General features: G+C 50.5%; 1 protein-coding gene across 1 annotated transcript in view; it reads right to left on the bottom strand.

Annotated features, from left to right (window-relative positions):
- The window catches only part of LOC139266672 (inositol-trisphosphate 3-kinase B-like), a 123,079-nt gene extending 101,860 nt beyond the window's left edge, over nt 1-21,219 (bottom strand). The window contains exon 1 of the mRNA XM_070884261.1: nt 20,329-21,219. Within this exon, the coding sequence (XP_070740362.1) occupies nt 20,329-21,219 (891 nt within the window). The remainder of the gene's footprint in view (nt 1-20,328) is intronic.
- Nucleotides 21,220-21,716: the final 497 nt, after the last annotated feature.

The following is a 21,716-nucleotide window of genomic DNA, read 5'->3' as shown; positions in this document are numbered from 1 at the left end:
TGGAGAGAGAGAGAGACAGAGAGAATGATCAGTAATGGAGAGAGAGAGAATGATCAGTAATGGAGAGAGAGAGAGAGAGAGAATGATCAGTAATGGAGAGAGAGAGAATGATCAGTAATGGAGAGAGAGAGAATGGTCAGTATTGGAGAGAGAGAGAGAGAGAACGATCAGTAATGGAGAGAGAGAGAATGGTCAGTAATGGAGAGAGAGAGATAGTGATCAGTAATGGAGAGAGAGAGAGAGAATGATCAGTAACGGAGAGAGAGAATGATCAGTAATGGAGAGAGAGAGAGAACGATCAGTAATGGAGAGAGAGAGAATGATCAGTAATGGAGAGAGAGAGAGTGATCAGTAATGGAGAGATAGAGAGAATGATCAGTAATGGAGAGAGAGAGAATGATCAGTAATGGAGAGAGAGAGAGTGATCAGTAATGGAGAGAGAGAATGATCAGTAATGGAGAGAGAGAGAGAGAGAGAGAATGATCAGTAATGGAGAGAGAGAGAGAATGATCAGTAATGGAGAGAGAGAGAGAGAATGGTCAGTAATGAAGAGAGAGAGAGAGAGATTGAATGATCAGTAATGGAGACAGATGGAGAGAGAGAGAATGATCAGTAATGGAGAGAGAGAGAGAGAATGATCAGTAATGGAGAGAGAGAGAGAGAATGATCAGTAATGGAGAGAGAGAATGATCAGTAATGGAGAGAGAGAGAGACAGAGAGAATGATCAGTGATGGAGAGAGAGAGAATGATCAGTAATGGAGAGAGAGAGAGAGAATGATCAGTAATGGAGAGAGAGAGAGAGAGAGAATAATCAGTAATGGAGAGAGAGAGAGAATGATCAGTAATGGAGAGAGAGAGAGAGAGAATGATCAGTAATGGAGAGAGAGAGAATGATCAGTAATGGAGAGAGAGAGAGAATGATCAGTAATGGAGAGAGAGAGAATGATCAGTAATGGAGAGAGAGAGAGAGAATGATCAGTAATGGAGAGAGAGAGAATGATCACTAATGGAGAGAGAGAGAGAGAGAGAGAATGATCAGTAATGGAGAGAGAGAATGGTCAGTAATGGAGAGAGAGAGAAACAGAGAGAATGATCAGTGATGGAGAGAGAGAGAGAATGATCAGTAATGGAGAGAGAGAGAGAGAATGATCAGTAATGGAGAGAGAGAGAGAGAGAATAATCAGTAATGGAGAGAGAGAGAGAATGATCAGTAATGGAGAGAGAGAGAGAGAGAGAGAATGGTCAGTAATGGAGAGAGAGAGAATGATCAGTAATGGAGAGAGAGTGAGAATGATCAGTAATGGAGAGAGAGAATAATCAGTAATGGAGAGAGAGAGAGAATGATCAGTAATGGAGAGAGAGAGAGAGAGAGAGAATGATCAGTAATGGAGAGAGAGAATGATCAGTAATGGAGAGAGAGAGAGAATGATCAGTAATGGAGAGAGAGAGAATGATCAGTAATGGAGAGAGAGAGAGATAGAGAATGATCAGTAATGGAGAGAGAGAGAATGATCAGTAATGGAGAGAGAGAGAGAGAGATGATCAGTAATGGAGAGAGAGAGAGAATGATCAGTAATGGAGAGAGAGGGAATGGTCAGTAATGGAGAGAGAGAGAGAGAATGATCAGTAATGGAGAGAGAGAGAACGGTCAGTATTGGAGAGAGAGAGAGAGAGAGAGAACGATTAGTAATGGAGAGAGAGAGAATGGTCAGTAATGGAGAGAGAGAGAGAGAGTGATCAGTAATGGAGAGAGAGAGAGAGAATGATCAGTAACGGAGAGAGAGAATGATCAGTAATGGAGAGAGAGAGAGAACGAACAGTAATGGAGAGAGAGAGAATGGTCAGTAATGGAGAGAGAGAGAGAGAGTGATCAGTAATAGAGAGAGAGAGAGAGTGATCAGTAATGGAGAGAGAGAGAATGATCAGTAATGGAGAGAGAGAGAGAGAGAGAGAGAATGATCAGTAATGGAGAGAGAGAGAATGATCAGTAATGGAGAGAGAGAGAGAGAATGGTCAGTAATGAAGAGAGAGAGAGAGAGATTGAATGATCAGTAATGGAGACAGATAGAGAGAGAGAGAATGATCAGTAATGGAGAGAGAGAGAGAGAATGATCAGTAATGGAGAGAGAGAGAGAGAGAATGATCAGTAATGGAGAGAGTGAATGATCAGTAATGGAGAGAGAGAGAGAGACAGAGAGAATGATCAGTGATGGAGAGAGAGAGAGAATGATCAGTAATGGAGAGAGAGAGAGAATGATCAGTAATGGAGAGAGAGAGAGGGAGAGAATGATCAGTAATGGAGAGAGAGAGAGAGAGAGAGAATGATCAGTAATGGAGAGAGAGAGAGAGAGAGAGAATGATCAATAATGGAGAGAGAGAGAGAGAGAATGATCAGTAATGGAGAGAGAGAGAGAATGATCAGTAATGGAGAGAGAGAGAATGATCAGTAATGGAGAGAGAGAGAGAGAGAGAGAGAATGATCAGTAATGGAGAGAGAGAGAATGATCAGTAATGGAGAGAGAGAGAATGGTCAGTATTGGAGAGAGAGAGAAGAGAACGATCAGTAATGGAGAGAGAGAGAATGGTCAGTAATGGAGAGAGAGAGAGAGAGTGATCAGTAATGGAGAGAGAGAGAGAGAATGATCAGTAACGGAGAGAGAGAATGATCAGTAATGGAGAGAGAGAACGATCAGTAATGGAGAGAGAGAGAATGATCAGTAATGGAGAGAGAGAGAGTGATCAGTAATGGAGAGAGAGAGAGAACGATCAGTAATGGAGAGAGAGAGAATGATCAGTAATGGAGAGAGAGAGAGTGATCAGTAATGGAGAGAGAGAATGATCAGTAATGGAGAGAGAGAGAGAGAGAGAATGATCAGTAATGGAGAGAGAGAGAGAATGATCAGTAATGGAGAGAGAGAGAGAGAATGGTCAATGATGAAGAGAGAGAGAGAGAGAGAGATTGAATGATCAGTAATGGAGACAGATAGAGAGAGAGAGAATGATCAGTAATGGAGAGAGAGAGAGAGAATGATCAGTAATGGAGAGAGAGAGAGAGAATGATCAGTAATGGAGAGAGAGAATGATCAGTAATGGAGAGAGAGAGAGACAGAGAGAATGATCAGTGATGGAGAGAGAGAGAGAATGATCAGTAATGGAGAGAGAGAGAGAGAATGATCAGTAATGGTGAGAGAGAGAGAGAGAGAATGATCAGTAATGGAGAGAGAGAGAGAGAGAGAGAATGATCAGTAATGGAGAGAGAGAGAGAGAGAGAGAGAATGATCAATAATGGAGAGAGAGAGAGAATGATCAGTAATGGAGAGAGAGAGAGAATGATCAGTATTGGAGAGTGAGAGAATGATCAGTAATGGAGAGAGAGAGAGAGAATGATCAGTAATGAAGAGAGAGAGAGAGAATGATCAGTAATGGAGAGAGAGAGAGAGAGAGAATGATCAGTAATGGAGAGAGAGAGAATGATCGGTAATGGAGAGAGAGAGAATGGTCAGTAATGGAGAGAGAGAGAGAGAATGATCAGTAATGGAGAGAGAGAGAGAGAATGATCAGTAATGAAGAGAGAGAGAGAGAGAGAGAATGGTCAGTAATGGAGAGAGAGAGAATGGTCAGTAATGGAGAGAGAGAGAATGGTCAGTATTGAATGAGTCTATATTATGGCACATTTTGGAGTTAGGAGGTGGGACGATCATTGCTGAGCGAAGGAGAATGTAATAGAGAGATTGTACATATCAGGACTAACTGTTGAGTCACTGGGATTCCTGCCTGTTCATAGAATCATAGAAATTTACAGCATGGAAGGAGGCCATTTGGCCCATCGTATCCGTGCCGGATGACCAAGAGCTATCCAACCTAATCCCACTTTCCAGCTCTTGGTCCGTAGCCCTGTAGGGTAGTGCCGTAAGCACTTTAAGCACTCACTCCGAGTATTTTACAATTTCCGCAATTCAGGTGCACAGTTTGCTGACTACCTTCCACCTTTGCCCCTTGGTGCTGCCTTCATTCCAGCCCAGCCTGTCATTACTGTCAGCCCCGGGCTGCAGCGGACTCCTGTGCTGTGAGTGAGGTTCTCTGCCAGGCCACCAGTGAAGGACTGAACCGTCCCACCCTGTCCAGCCACTACTCCGGCACCAGCTGATGCTGTTTCTGGCCGAGAATAGGCTGAGTGGTCCAACCCCACTGGCACAGGCCAGTCGTCAACCCACCCCGGGCACTCGGGCATGGCAGAGATGGCACAGTGCATGGTTACGGCAAAACAACGACGAGCGAGCAAGACGGCCCATTCAGCAAGGCTTCTCTGGGTACGGTCAACCCTGTGGGATCGCCCCCTTTCCCCCATCCATTCAGTCCCTTGTTCCTACCAAACATGCCACACTTACTGCACGTTGATATTAGAGCAGAGAAAGTTAAGAGGAGATTTGATAGATGCATTCAAAATCATGAGCAGTTTTGATAAGAGTAAATAATGAGAAACTGTTTCGAGTGGAGAGAAGGGTCAGGAACCGGAGGACACAGATTTAAGGTAAATGGCAAAAGAACTAGAGAGGAGATGTGAATTGTTTTTACGCAGCGAAGGTGGGCAAATGAAACTTTTCAAGGACACCCACAAAGCCTCCTTGATAATGTGCAACATCCCCACTGACACCTGGGAGTCCCTGGCCAAAGACTGCCCTAAGTGGAGGAAGAGCATCCGGGAGGGCGCTGAGCTCCTCGAATCTCGTCGCCGCGAGCATGCAGAAAACAAGCGTAGGCAGCGGAAGGAGTGTGCGGCAAACCTGTCCCACCCATTTCCTTCAACCACTGTCTGTCCCACCTGTGACAGAGACTGTAATTCCCGTATTGGACTGTTCAGTCACCTAAGAACTCATTTTTAGAGTGGAAGCAAGTCTTCCTCGATTTCAAGGGACTGCCTATGATGATGATATTGTGATCTGGACTGCAGTGCCTGAAAGGGTGGTGGCAGTAGTTTCAATAATAACTTTTGGATGAATACTTAAAGTGGAGTTCTAATTGGACAGCTCTACAAAGGCAAGATGGGCCGAATGGCCTTCTTCTGTGCTGTTTCCTTCTATGACATCTCTGAGATTACTCAGTATCCCGAAGAATTGGCCCTGAAAGTGCGGCCTCTCCAGGTGCGTATGATGTGCACGCGCCCGAAGAGGCCCCGCAAGCTTCGGGCTGAGGTGCGCAAAGCGCATGTGCCGAAATCCGGCACTTACGAACTGTCAACATTTCTCTTGGCAGTTCCAATGCATCCTCGGGATAAGGGCCTTCGCGGGTGGAGATTTGGGCTATTTGCCCAACTCCTGCCCAGCGAATGTCCTTCAAACACTTACGCCTGGTGAAAGCAGGCCAGCGTCAGAGTTTTAAAAGAGAGAGAAATAAACTGTTAGCAATAATTTTTATATTAAAAATCTTGTCCATTAAGGTAAGTTTATTTTTTGCCCCGATTAAAACATGTTAAAAAAATTTCACCAACATTTTTTTGTCTAAACATTGATTTTCAATTAATTTTAAATATGTGAAGTGTTTTTCTTATTTATTTAAAGTATTTACGTGTTTTTGGGAGTATCCCCATTCACAGTAATGCTGATATCCGTACAAATGGAACTCACCATAATTGTGAATGGGAATACACCATTTTCATTGGTTGGTCTGTCCCATGTGATCCCAGGATGCACATACGCTCCTGGAATACGTGGGCCCCCACGCTGGGCTGCGCATGGAGGCCTCGGAGCGCAAGTGTTCGTTCCTCCGGGACCACCAAGCACATTCCTAAATATTCTTGTGGTCGGAGTCCTCCGCCTGCAATTTCCGGCTGTTATTTTCTGAAAGAAATCCACTGCATCTAATTCGTCTTTGAATGAAGCAACACTCTGTGCTTCTAGCATCTCCCGAGGAAGCCTGTTCCATACATTGGCTACTCGCTCACTGAAATAATGTCCCCCATTTCATCCTGTGCGAGGGTCCTGGGCCAAACAACAAGCTCGTATGTTGAATGTCCGGAGAGATTTTAACTACCGGGTCCTAAATTCCATCTCCAGGCCCGGACTCTTGGCCGAACCCAGCAGGAATTACTGCCTGGCCTACGGGTAGGAGCGGGAATTCGTGGTGTCGGAGGGCCGTTGCCGGGGAACTCCGGCAGGAATTCGTGGTGTCAGGAGGCTGTTGCCGGGGAACTCCCATGGTAATTCGTGGTGTCGGAAGGGCCGTTGCCGGGGAACTCCTGCCGGAATTCATGGTGTCCGGAGGCCGTTGCCGGGGAGGGAACTCCCGCGGGAATAAGATGGTCAGCCGGCAGTCAGGCAAGTGGTGAAAAGGGGCAGGGGTTGATCGCAATCGGGGGAGGCCCGTCCGGGGCAAGAGAGGCCCGAGGCTTCCTTGGAGGAGAATCACTGCCCCGTCTGGCCCCACCAGGGAACCTAAAAAAACGTTAGTCAAACTGACCTTGCTGGTCCTCTGCTGGACCCTCCCTCGATCCGGCTCCCGGCTGCTTGCCCAATGGTGGAGCCGTTCCCCGCTCAGTCCTCCAGTCAAAGCAGAAGGTCGACAAGGCCTGACGACATGATCGGAGCCCTATCAGCATATTCAAAGAGGAGCTGCCTGCTTGGGGTGAGAGGGAAGTGGGCAGGTCTCTCAATCCATTTGATCCCACCCTCCTTGCCTGGTTTCCACCAGACGGCAAGGTGGAGGGGAGGAGTTAAAATCAGGGTCACTGTTTCCGCAGATTAGATTTGAATTCACCTCCCTTCACCTGTAGGCGAAACGACTTGTCACGGTCGACATTATCGAGGCCCATTTAGAATCCTAACCACCGCAATCCTATCACATCAACCTTGTCTTTTCCAGTGGGAGCAGGTCCAATTTGCATCATCGATCCTCCTAACCCAATCCCTCCAAGCCCTCAGTCAGTCTGGCTTCTAGCTCCTGTATCCTCTCAATAGCTGCAGGATCCTGCCTGCACGCTGACAACGAGGACTGTGCACAGTATTCAAAGTGTGGTCACACCAATCATTTATTAAGTAGTAGGATTACCACACAATTTCAGCTCAATATTGATCATCCAATACTTCCCAACATCTGATTTGCTTTACTCACTGCTGCCGGGCATGGATGCGACAGCTTTCATTTATTGTCAGTGAGAACTCTTTCACTTTCCATATACATTTCTTTCTTTCCACAGGAACTGTATCAAAGGCCTTACTGCAATCTGAATACACCACATACATCCATTGTCTTTCAAACCCTGCAGTCACACCCTCAGTGAAAACCGGTAAATTCGATTGGCAAGACCTCCCCTTCATGAGCACATATTGGCTATCGTTTATGGTTTTATTTTTATCCAAATACGCCACAATCTTATCTTTCACTGTACACATAACGGACAGCAATAAAAGGCAAGGGCTTGCATTTATATAGCGCCTATCATTCCAGCCAATGAAGTACTTTTTGAAGTGTTGTAATGAGGAAACGCGGCAGCTAATTTGCGCACAGCAAGCTCCCACAAACACCAATGTGAGAATGACCAGATGATCTGTTTTTGTTATGATGATTGAGGGATAAATATTGGCCAGGACAGCAGGATAACTCAGCTGAAATAGTGCATTAGGATCTTTTACGGCCACCAAAGAGAGCAGACGGGGGCCTCGGTTTAACGTCTCATCCGAAAGACAGCACCTCTGACAGTGCAGCACTCCCTCAGCACTGCACTGGAGGGTCAGCTTAGATGTTTGTGCCCAAGTCCCTGGAGTGGGACCTGAACCCACAACCTTCTGCCTCAGAGGCGAGAGTGCTGCCCACTGAGCAACAGGGAGTGTTGGCAGTGTGGGTTCGTGAAGATACAACCCTCTCCCCCAAGTGGATAGAAAACTTGAAACCGTGAACTAAATTGCTTGTTGGGTGCATACAGATTATTGTTAGGCTGGAATAATGATAGCTCCCTTCTGCAGACACTGACAGTGGCGAGTGATCTGACAGTGCGGGGCGGGGGGGAGGAGTTTATATTATCCTGCGTCCGCCCTAACATATTTAGTAAATTAGTCTCTTGTCAATTAGAAAGTCACTTAAAAAAATATATTAATTTTCCAAGCAGCGCAAAAGGCTCTGGGCTTCAAAACAAAAATAGCTGACAAGAAGCAACAGAGACGAAGAGATAACGACGGGCCTGCGTCAGGGCCAACCCTGATGTGATCGCATGGAACATCAGCCCGCCTGACTCTTATCATAGGGGAAAATGTCTGATCTTTCCACAGTGGGTCAGCGATTCACAGGCTTATGTGAGTGGGAGGGTCCGATCTGCATCAAGAGGGCCTCACCACACTGCTGTAAAGAAAATGGTGCATGGACATGCACACACACACACACACACCCACAAACATACCGACACACATGCACATGCACGCAAAAAGCACACACACACACTCATTTGCACACACTGCTGGACACACACACACTCCTGTACATACACACACTCCTGTACACACACACTGTCCCTACACTCATATACACACACACACACACACACACACTCATGTACATACACACACTGTCCCTACACTCATATATACACGCACACTCCTGTACATACACACACTCCTGTACACACACACTGTCCCTACACTCATACATACACACACACACACTGTCCCTACACTCATACATACACACACACACACACACACACACTCCTGTGCACACATACACACCTGTACACACACACACTGTCCCTGCACTCATATCTACATACACACACGCCTGTACACACACACACACTCCTGGACACACACACACACTCCTGTACTCACATACACTCGTGTACACACACACTGTCCCTACACTCATATACACACACACACACACTCATGTACATACACACACTCCTGTACACACACACACTGTCCCTACACTCATATATACACACACACTCCTGTACACACACACACTGTCCCTACACTCATACATACACACACACACACTCCTGTACACACACACACTGTCCCTAGACTCATACATACACACACACACACACACACCTGTGAACACATACACACCTGTATACACACACACACTGTCCCTACACTCATACATAAACACACACACTCCTGTACACACACACACACACTCCTGTACACACATACACTCCTGTTTACACACACATACACACACTGTCCCTACACTCATACATAAACACACATACTCCTGTACACACACACGCCTATACACACACACACTCCTATACACACATGCACTCCTGTACACACACACGCACACGACTGTACACACACACACACTCCTGGACACACACACACACTCCTGTACTCACATACACTCGTGTACACACACACTGTCCCTACACTCATTTATATACACACACACACTCCTGTACACACATAAACTCCTGTACACACACACTGTCCCTACACTCATACATAAACACACACACTCCTGTACACACACACACACACACTCCTGTACACACATACACTTCTGTATACACACACATACACACACTGTCCCTACACTCATACATAAACACACACACTCCTGTACACACACACGCCTATACACACACACACTCCTATACACACATGCACTCCTGTACACACACACACACACTGTCCCTACACTCATACATACACACACACACTCCTGTACACACACACACTCCTGTACACACACAATCATGTACACACACACACTCCTGTACACACACACTCCTGTACACACACACACTCCTGTACACACACACTGTCCCTACACTCATATACACACACACACACACACACACTCATGTACATACACACACTCCTGTACACACACACACTGTCCCTACACTCATATATACACACACACTCCTGTACATACACACACTCCTGTTCACACACACACTGTCCCTACACTCATATATACACACACACTCCTGTACATACACACACTCCTGTACACACACACTGTCCCTACACTCATATATACACACATACACACACACTCCTGTACACACACACACTGTCGCTACACTCATACATACACACACACACACTGTCCCTACACTCATACATACACACACACACACACTCCTGTGCACACATACACACCTGTACACACACACACTGTCCCTGCACTCATATCTACATGCACACACGCCTGTACACACACACACACTCCTGGACACACACACACACTCCTGTACTCACATACACTTGTGTACACACACACTGTCCCTACACTCATATACACACACACACACACACACACACACTCATGTACATACACACACTCCTCTACTCACACACATTGTCCCTACACTCATATATACACACACACTCCTGTACATACACACACTCCTGTACGCACATACTGTCCCTACACTCATATACACACACACACACTCCTGTACACACACACACACACACTGTCCCTACACTCATACATACACACACACTCCTGTACACACACACACTGTCCCTACACTCATACATACACACACACACACACACACACACTCCTGTGAACACATACACACCTGTATACACACACACACTGTCCCTGCACTCATATATACACACACACACACGCCTGTACACACACACACACACTCCTGGACACACACACACACTCCTGTACTCACATACACTCGTGTACACACACACTGTCCCTACACTCATATATACACACACACACACTCCTGTACACACACACATACACTCCTGTACACACATACACTCCTGTACACACACACATACACACACTGTCCCTACACTCATACATAAACACACACACTCCTGTACACACACATGCCTATACACACACACACACTCCTGTACACACATGCACTCCTGTACACACACACACTGTCCCTACACTCAAACATACACACACACACTCCTGTACACACACACACACTCCTGTACACACACAATCATGTACACACACACACTCCTGTACACGCACACTCCTGTACACACACAATCATGTACACACACACACTCTTGTACACACACACTCCTGTACACACACACACTCCTGTGCACACACAATCCTGTACACACACACACTCCTGTACACACACACTCCTGTACACACACACACTCCTGTACACACACACCCCTGTACACACAAACACTGCCCCTACACACATACACTCATATGCATACACATGTGCACACAAACACACCCATGCACTCCCCACATACTCATACACAGACACATATATAAACATACGCGTGCACACAGACCCACACACACATGCACCACCACACATTCAAATATATATATATATATGCACACTTAAATACTCACGCACGCACCCACCCACATGCACTCATAAACACACATGCACACACTCATATACCCACGCTGACATCCCACCCCCCACACACTCTCGCTGGACATGATTACACACTGCCAGCTGTCCCCATGTGTGAACCAAGGCACTGATGTGTGGGCATTCTGTGCCCACGTATTGCCCATAAATGCACGCTCCAGGATTCATCACTGGCCACATAAGGAGGGAGAACTCTGACTAATTTCTGGCTCCCAGGCCAATCCTCGCACCCTCTTCCACCCTCTACCACCCTCGACACCCTCTACCATCCCCTGCCACCCTCCTCGGACCAGCCCATTTCTGTGAGTGCACGTTCACACTTTCAGTGCCCGGATTAACGGTCTGGCTGAGTTATTTCTGGCCTCCCGCACCCCTTATCTTGAGGCCAGTTTCCAGCACCACCTCAGTCAGGATGGGTTAGCTCAGGACCTCAGGGGGAGGATCCAAGATCTCCCCGGCCTGCAGGCCCATGCAGTGTATTCGCCTGTTGACACTCTACAGGGAACGGGTGAAAGAAACTGAAAACACAGGCAGTCACAGTCAAGGTTCTGGCTGCAATGAATTACTAACGGAGATCATTATCACAATCTGATTGAAGCTTACATTATTTTCCACTCTCTCTTCCTCTCTCTCTCTTTGTCTCTCTCTTTCACTCTTTTTCTTTCTCTCTCTTTCTTGCTCTCTTCCTCTCTTTCTCTCATTCCCTTTCACTCACTCTTCCTCCCTCTCCCCCTCTCTCTCTCTCTCTCTTGAAGTTTCTTTCTTTATCACTGAGCAAGAACTATATGACACGATCACACACCGCTATTCCACAGGTCATGTGACAATAGCCCACTGACAATGTTACAATATACCACAGGTCGAATGATACTATCCCACATTACAATGTCCCACAGACCAAGCATAGAAGCCCAGAGGCACCTGGAGCGACAGATTCTGCAGAAGGGATGCGAATCGAGCCTGCAGTGTCTCTCTCACCTGCCCCATTCTGATTCCACATTATATAACACTGCCTAACACATCAAAGGTATCAGTTGCCTGGGAGTGAGCTACCGAGGCTGCATGGTTTAACTTTGACATAAGATAATGTGATGATAAACTGCAGGTTAAATGCTGGAGCAGTTTTGTGGTGTCACCTTTCCATCTGACATGGATTTGGATCAATCCCAAACCCACGGGTACAAACTGCACTAGTTCAGTGGAATGGACGGTGTCTGTAATGTATGCCCCTGTGAGGATGCTCACAGGTTGGTAGAGCTGTTGCATTGTGAGTGGCTTAGCCAGTCACGTGATGTTCACAAGACTCAATAAAACCCCAGCCAGTTGGGCCTCGGCCATCCACGATGAGGTATGCAGTTGTGAGCCTAGTGGATGAACTGGTAATGTGCAGTGTGATTGTTAAACCTCTTGTTAATAAACCAACTAGTTCTGAATAGCAATATGTTGCTATGAATTCTTAAGCAAAGAACCCATGAAACAAAAACATTAGTTAGTATCCTACTCCCCCAGTACTATTACATAAGAACATAAGAAATAGGAACAGGAGTAGGCCATACGGCCCCTTGAGCCTGCTCCGCTATTTAATACGATCATGGCTGATCTGATAATGGACTCAGGTCCACTTCCCTGCCCGCTCCCCATAACGCCTTATTCCCTTATCGGTTAAGAAACTGTCAATTTCTGTCTTAAATTTATTCAATGACCCAGCCTCCACAACTCTCTGAGGCAGCGAATTCCACAGATTTACAACCCTCAGAGAGAAGAAATTTCTCCTCGTCTCTGTTTTAAATGGGTGGCCCCTTATTCTAAGATCATGCCCTCTAGTTCTAGTCTCCCCCCTCAGTGGAAACATCCTCTCTGCATCCACCTCATCAAGCTCCCTCATAATCTTATACGTTTCGATAAGATCACCTCTCATTCTTCTGAATTCCATTGAGTAGAGGCCCAACCTCCTCAACGGTTGCCCACTGATCCTCCTGGTTATGTGAAAGGTGCTGTATAAATGTACGGTATACTGCAAGATCTCACAGGACAACAGCCTGCAGAACAACTACTGGGTTCATGCTGCACTGAACCGAACACTCGCAATGGAAAGAGCCCACAGGCCAGTGTGAAATCGCCTGCTTGTGCAACCTCAGCCTCTCCATTCACTGCAGAGATAGCCCTGGGTATCTCTCCACAGTTAACCATTGTTCGTGGAAAAGAACAGGGAGAGAACAGTTTGGAAGTGGCACAAGAAAAATCTTGTTGTCTGGTAGGTGACCTCGCACTCACCTCTGACCTCCAACCCCTCACTCTCTCTCTCTCTCTCTCTCTCTCCGTCTTGTCTCTGTTTCGTGATGCTATTATTGTCATTGTTGTCTCTGACCCTTCGCCTCTTGTTCTAAATTCAGTATCCCACACACTCCGCCCCCCCGCCCCCCCCCTCGTTGGACTCATTGCAACGTTTTCTATCCCAACTCAAACTTTCCCAGGTTCCCGTCCCTGTGGAATTCTTCACCTTCCCTTCAACAACAACAACTTACATTTAGCTAGCGCATTTAACGGAGCAAAATGTCCCAAGGCGCTGCACAAGAGCGCTCTCAATAAAAACATGTCTGACACCGAGCTACAGGAGGAGCTATCAGGCAGGCGACCAACAGCTTGGTCAAAGAGGTAGGTTTTAAGGAGCGTCTTAAAAGAGGAGAGGGAGAGACGGAGAGGTTTAGGGAGGGAAATCCAGAACTTAGGGACTCAGCAGCTGAAGGCACAGCCGCCAATGGCGGAGCGATTAAAATCGGGGAAGTGTAGCAGGCCAGAATTGGAGGGGCGCGGAGATCTCAAAGCCTTCCGCCAACATTAAGTAGAATTTTACTGCTCAGAAACAGGCCATTCGGCCCAATTGGTCCGTGCCAGTGTTTATGCTCCACTCGAGCCACCTCCCATCGCCCTTCATCTCACCCCATCAACATATCCTTCAGTTCCTTTCTCCCTCATGTGTTTATCTAGCTGCCGCTGAAATGCATCGATACTATTCGCCTCAACCACTCCCTGTGGCAGCGAGTTCCACATTCTCGCCACCCTCTGGGTAAAGAAGTTTCTCCGGAATTTCTTACAGTCTGCAGGCTTTTGAACCTCCCCGCCCCCACCTCACCCCACCCCATTCCTGAGTCTTTTCGAGTTAACTCCTACTCTCTTTGACCTTGATGACGTCCCAGCTAACTGACTGCGACCTATCACCTCGGCCGCTCAATTTGAAAACAGCAATTGCCTCCCATTTTAACCCATGAATTCAAAGCCCTCCCTGTCCACTCTGGTGCATGGTTTGCCCCGCTGTGAGGCTCAGACTCTGAAATCATTGCACTAGGTGCTTGAGCCGTCACTCATACACTGCTCAACCTGTGGGGATTGTGTGGTGTGTATAACACATCCTCTGGCCCCATGTCCATTGCCCACTCCCTTCGCACCACCATTGGTGGCCGTGCCTTCAGCTGCCTGGGCCCTAAGCTCTGGAATTCCCTCCCCAAACTGTTCCGCATCTCTACCCCTCCTCCAAGCTTTTAGTCTCCCCTCCTAATGTCTGCTATTTTGGCTCGGTGTCAATTTCTTAGCCTGATACGCTGCTTTGAACCACCTTGGGACGTTTTTTTTTTATTAATTCACGGGATGTGGGCATCACTGGCAAGGCCAGCATTTATTGCCCGTCCTTAATTGCCCTAGGGGAGGTGGTGGTGAGACACCTTCTTGACAACTGAATGGCTTACGAGGACATTTCAGAGGGCAGTTAAGAGTCATATACAGGTCAGACTGGGTAAGGACGGCAGATTTCCTTTCCTGAAGGATATTAGTGAACCAGATGGGTTTTTAATGACAATCCAGCAGTTTAATACTAGCTTTTTTGGTGTGTAATATAAATTGTTATTTTATTTTGTAAGATTTTAATTAAGGTTGCTGGTCTTGCACTCCCTCTCTCCAGGTTTCACTCACACACTCCCTCTCTCCACTCTCACACTCCCTCTCTCCAGGTCCCACTCACACACTCCCTCTCTCCATTCTCACATTCCCTCTCTCCAGGTCCCACTCACACACTCCCTCTCTCCATTCTCACATTCCTTCTCTCCACTCTTACACTCCCTCTCTCCTATTTCACACTCCCTCTCTCCAGGTCCCACTCACACATTCCCTCTCTCCATTCTCACACTCCCTCTCTCCAGGTGCCACTCACACACTCCCTCTCTCCATTGTCACATTCCTTCTCTCCAGGTCCCACTCTCACACTCCCTCTCTCCACTCTCACACTCCCTCTCTCCAGGTCCCACTCTCACACTCCCTCTCTCCACTCTCACACTCCCTCTCTCCACTCTCACATTCCCTCTCTCCAGGTTCCACTCACACATTCTCTCTCTCCTCTCACACTCCCTCTCTGCACTCCCACACTCCCTCTCTCCAATTCCCACTCCCACGCTCCCTTTCTCCACTCCCACATTCCCTCTCTCCAATTCCCACTCCCACACTCCCTTTCTCCACTCCCACAGTCCCTCTCTCCACTCCCACACTCCCTCTCTCCAGTTCCTGCTCTCACACTCCCTCTCTCTAGTTCCCTCTCTCACACTCCCTCTCTCCAGTTTCCGCTCCCACTCCTCTCTCAGAAGCTGATCTCTGTGCCACAGTAGAGATCCTATGATCGGTCTCAGTTGCCCCTAAACTAATGATGGGTGAAATCAATCCAGGGGCTCCCACTCCTGCCCGCTGTCTAGTGACCCTGGGTCTGGACCAAAGTTAGCCTGGGCTCCGAAGCCTCCACAGTCGAATAGTTCGCTGACATTCAGTGTCAAGCACGGCACTGGAGGAATGTCCATTGGCACCAAGTACTGGAGGGCGCCTTCAGGAAAGGAGGGATGGGGGGGAGGGGGAAGAGCTGTAAAGATTTTCTCCTGATTGTGTAAAGCCACACAGGGTTAATGGGAGCCTGCAGGAAATGTGAATCCTGTTCCCTCACACGGTGAGCTCGAGAACTCCTCTCCAGTCCGCTTCCCCTGCTCAACAACGTCATTCACCCTCTGTGTTTAAAACAAATCTTCCACAGAAATAGACGCAACAGAAACTACGACAGGATGTTACAAAGAATCCCAGATCTTTGGAACTGATTGATTTATATAGAGATATATATATATGGAAGAGTTATGGCCCTCTGAGACTGGCTTTAGCACATGATAAAAACTAGAAACTGGGAGCTGCCGAGAGTTTGACTAACTCAGCTCACTGAGACAATCAGACCGAGAGAGTTTCGGGATCGATCCCGATGCTGTGCCGTTAGTTGCTCCGGTGTGAGAGCAGGTGCTGCAAATTCGCCTCAGAGGCGCCAGGGTTTTGGGGGAGTGGTGGGGGGGGGGGGGGGGGGGGCGGGGGCCAGGGGGCCCCCATCCCGATGGCTGGAGAGCAGCTCAAGTGTGGAATCGGGAGAGGACGGGAGATGGGCTCGACTGGGGCGCGCCCCCCCCCCATGGTGGAACAGCCCATGGACACTCACTCTCTGGGTATCTGAATAATAGTCACATTGGGTGGGGTGGGGATACTGAAGGCACGTACACCCTGAGAATGTTGTCCTGGCAAGAACCAGCGCCTTCAGGAGAGGAGGGGAGAAAAATCGTAGAATCATAGACTGATACGGCACAGAGGAAGGCTATTCGGCCCGTCATTATCGTGTCCGTGACGGCCCTTTGTCCCAGAGCCAGTAAAATGGGCAAGGAAATTAAAACGACAACTGAGGAGTCCTTCCTGCGGGTTAGGGCCATGTTGAGATGGTGGGAGATCATCGCACCTCCCCTGTCATCGCAACTCCCCTGCCCTCGTGCCCTCGCGCCCTCCTGCCCTCGCACCCTCCTTCCCTCGCGCCCTCCTTCCCTCGCGCCCTCCTGCCCTCGCGTCCTCCTTCCCTCACACCCACCTGCCCTCGCGCCCTCACGCCTTCCTGCCCTCGCGTCCTCCTTCCCTCACACCCTCCTGCCCTCGCGCCCTCGCGCCCTCCTGCCCTCGCGTCCTCCTTCCCTCACACCCTCCTGCCCTCGCGCCCTCCTGCCCTCGCGCCCTCCTTCCCTCGCGCCCTCCTGCCCTCGCACCCTCCATCCTTCGCACCCTCCTGCCCTCGCGTCCTCCTTCCCTCACACCCTCCTGCCCTCGCGCCCTCCTTCCCTCGCACCCTCCTGCCCTCGCGCCCTCCTGCCCTCGCGCCCTCCTGCCCTCGCCCCTCCTGCCCTCGTGCCCTCGCGCCTTCCTGCCCTCGCGCCTTCCTGCCCTTGCCCCTCCTGCCCTCGCGCCCTCCTGCCCTCGCGCCCTCGCGCCTTCCTGCCCTTGCCCCTCCTGCCCTCGCCCCTCCTGCCTTTCTCCACTCTCACCCTCCTGCCCTCGCGCTCTCCTGCCCTCCTCCACTCACGCCCTCCTGCCCTTGTGCCCTCCTTCCCTCGCACCCTCCTGCCCTCGCCCCTCCTGCCCTCCTCCACTCGCACCCGCCTGCCCTCGCGCTCTCCTGCCCTCCTCCACTCACGCCCTCCTGCCCTCACGCCCTCCTTCCCTCGCACCCTCCTGCCCTCACGCCCTCCTTCCCTTGCCCCTCCTGCCCTCGTACCTTCCTGCCCTCACGTCATCCTTCCCTTGCCCCTCCTGCCCTCGTACCTTCCTGCCCTCACGTCCTCCTGCCCTCGCCCCTCCTGCCCTCGCCCCTCCTGCCCTCGCGCTCTCCTGCCCTTCTCCACTCGCGCCCTCCTGCCCTCGCGCCCTCCTGCCACCTTGCGTTGCAGCTGCCAGCGCAATCTCCACTACCAATATGGCAGGCGCGCACCTCTGGCCGGAACCCCGCTTCCTGCCTGCCATACTGGGGGGACTTAGTAGGCCACTTAGCGCCCGAAAAACAGGCACAACGCATCCAGGCCACAATATCAAAAGAACAAGCCAAAAGGTGCCTGGGCCGTCGAATCCATTCTCTGAGAGGATTGACATCAGTCTCACGGATAAAGGTTTTTCGATTCCGATAGGCAACCTCCATTGATTTGGAACAGCAATAAGGCACCAGCACAGCACGGTGCACGGCAGAAAGGACCACCAACCATTCCCTCCCGATCGCTATCCACCCACAATATCCCAGTCAGAAACACCGCCCATCAGGTAAGGCATGAGGTCTGCCCGGGACTATAACGTGCCATTCGGCCCCTCTAACTCATCCGTCCATAGAGGCCGATACCCTCCAACCCCTCATCACAGCACCCAACTGTCTCTTGGGGGTGTGGGTGGAACGTAGAAATAGGAGGTAATTGAGCCCCTCAGGCCTGTTCCAACATACACAGAGCTACACAGAATTTGCGGCACAGAAACAGGCTCAACTGGTCTGTGCTGGTGTTTGTGCTCCACACGAGCCTCCTCTCACCCTACCCCATCTCACCCTATCAGCATATCAATTCGACCACGGCTGGTCGCCGATTATCCACCTTTGCTCCTGTCCCGCGATACCCTTACCCAACAACAATCCAGCGATCTTGGTCTTTTTAAGGCTCCAATGGATCCCCAGCAACCACAGTCTTTTAAGGGAGAGAGTTCCCAGATTTCCACACGCCTTATGTGTGGGAAAATTGCCTCCTGATTTCACTCCTGAACGGTCTAGCTTGAACTTTAAGTTTATGCCCGCTTGTTCGAGATCTCCCCACCTCAACTTCTAGTCAAGGCTACTAATATCCCTGGTGCCCCATCAAAACTGCTTGCCTCCGATGGGAACTGAAATGTGCCTGGGAAACCTCCACTCATCAAAGGAGTTTCCCCAATTAGACACATCCCTGCTCACTGGCACTGTACAGCAGAGGAGGCCATTCGGCCCATCGTGCCAGTGAAGAAAGAAAGAAAGAAAGACTTGTATTTATATAGCGCTGTTCACGACCTCGGGGCGTCTCAAAGCGCTTCACACCCAATGAAGTACTTTTTAAAGTGTAGTCACTGTTATAATGTAGGAAACACAGCTGCCAATATGTGTACAGCAAGCTCCCGTAAACAGCAATGTGCTAGTGACCAGATAATCTGTTTTATTTTTAATGTTGTTTGAGGGATAAATATTGGCCAGGACACCAGGGAGAACTCTCCTGCTCCTCTGCAAAATAGTACCATGGGATCTTTTATGTCCACTTAAGGAGCAGAAGGGACCTTGGTTTAATGGCTCATCCAAAAGATGGCACTGGAGTGTCAGTCTAGTCTCAAGTCTCTGCAGTGGAACTCCACTCTTTCCCCATAGCCCTGCAAAAGTTTTCTTTTCAAATATTTGTCCAATTGCCTTTTGAAAGTTACTACTGAATCTGCTCCCACTGCCCTTTCAGGCAATGCATTCCAAATCGTAACAACTTGTTGCGGGGAAAAAAAATCCTCATATTGCCTCTGGTTCTTTTGCCAATCACCTTAAGTCTGTGCCTTCTGGTTACCGGCCCTTCTGCCACTGGAAACAATCTCTCTTTATTTACTCTAAGAAACCCTTCATGATATTGAACACCTCTTTCAAATCTCCTCTTAACCTTCTCTGCTCTAAGGGGAATATATATTGCATCAGTGATTTCACATCATTGTTATGACCAGTGACCCTGTTGCAGTCTGTGCCAGAAACAGGCCATTCAGCCTAACAGGACCATACTGGTGTTGGTGCTCCACACTGTCGGAGGCGATGGACACCCACCTGCAATGGGCAGAGGTTCTGGGTGACCTGCCTCTGGGGGTCCTCCACCCTGTGGGCACAAGTCACTGTGGAGCTCGCCCCACCCCCCACCACACAGTCCCCCTCTCCCCACACAACACCAAACCAGGAGCCGTCAGGTGGGGGGGGGGGGGGTTTGTTGGCCTCTTCCATCCGCCCCACACGCCCCCCCCTCACCAGGCAACCGCGGGGCCCTGGGTCACTTCCTGCCGTTTAATCCTTCGCGGACCGCGCCAACCATGAGCGCGCGAGAAAGAGTGAGAGAGAGAGAGAGAGAGGATGGTTTGTACTCACCACTTTCGGCCTGGGCTGGTGGTCCAGAGTCTGCAGGAAGGCCGAGCTGACCTCGCTCCCCCTGTCGGGGTCACTTGAGATGTCCTCCTCCGACTCGTCCCAGGAGGAGGAGAAGCCGGCGGAGGAGGCCGAGGAGGAGGAGAGCTTGCGGAGGAACGGCCGGGGCCCGTTGGGGTTGCCGATGTCGTCGGCGTTGTCCTGGTGACCGTCCCTCCCGTGCTCCGTCACGATGACGTGGGGAATCTCCACCCCGGAGGGCGGCGACAGGCAAGGGGAGCCGGGCCGGGCTGGGGAAGGGGTCCTCAGCCCAGCCGGCCCGGCTTGGGCGCTCCAGTCCCCGGTGCTACAGTGCCGGGCCAACCCTCGGCAAGGCCACTCATCCCGGCTGGGGTGGGACCCGCTGTTCGCTGCCGGGTCCCACCGCGGCTCCAGCCTCGCTCCCGGCCGTCCCCGCTCCGCTGTACCTGGCCCGCCGAGCTCCGCCCCTCCACCGGCGGCGTCCTCGTCCGTCCGGGAAGGCCGGCGGAATCGGCGCTCGGCTGCGGGAGGGCCGGCCCAAGCCGCCTCGAAGATCCCGATCTTCCGGTCCACCTCGGAGTTGCGCGGCTCCCTGTCGGGCTGCAGGGCGCGGGCGTGCCACCCGAGCCGGTCAGCCTCCCCGCAGTCGGCGGCGAGGTGAGGGGCCGCTGCCCCAGGCCGCAGGTCCTCGCTGGAGCGGGCCCCCCGGAGCCCCCGCCCGCCGCCGCCGGCACCCCCCGCCGTTAGGCGCACGTGGCAGCGGGAGACGTGGCGCTCGGGCACCGTGAGGGCGGGCCGACTGCTCCCGGGGGGGCAGCTGCCCTTGACATCGTTACTCATCGCGCACAGGCTGCTCAAGGTGCAAGCGGCCATAGCATCCGGGGCCGGCGGTGGAGGAGGGGGTGGGCGGGCCGGGGGCGATAGGCGGGGACTGGCATCCAGCCCGCGAGCTCACTGGCTCCCGTCCCCTCCAACTTCCCAGGAAGCTGCAACACCTGCCCGCTCTACCGAACCCGTCCGCGCATTCCCAACAACGTCACACACAGGCAAATCCGCGGGGTGTATTCAAAGCATTGTCCCTCCGAGGTTCCGGGTGTGTGAGAGAGAGAGAGAGAGACTCGGGGAAACAAGTCGACTGTGAATCCGCAGCGGAGAAGGCGGGAGTGCGGATTTGTGGGGGTCCGCTCAGCGTTCCCTATTAAAGTGGCGCGGAGGCTTCGGAAATTCGCGTGGCAGCTGGAAAGATGCAGGAGACTCTCATTCTCCTCCTTGCCCTCCTCCTTTCTGCTCCGTCTGCCCCGGCGATGTGACTGCCGATCTGTGCGGTGATGCCAGCGTATCGTGGCCGGTTCAATGCCAACACATTGTGA

This window comes from Pristiophorus japonicus, chromosome 7 (assembly GCF_044704955.1).
Source record: "Pristiophorus japonicus isolate sPriJap1 chromosome 7, sPriJap1.hap1, whole genome shotgun sequence".
NCBI classification, from domain to species: Eukaryota; Metazoa; Chordata; class Chondrichthyes; family Pristiophoridae; genus Pristiophorus; species Pristiophorus japonicus.
The sequence above is the reverse complement of the archived record's forward strand: the minus strand, read 5'-3'. Positions and strand labels throughout refer to the sequence as shown.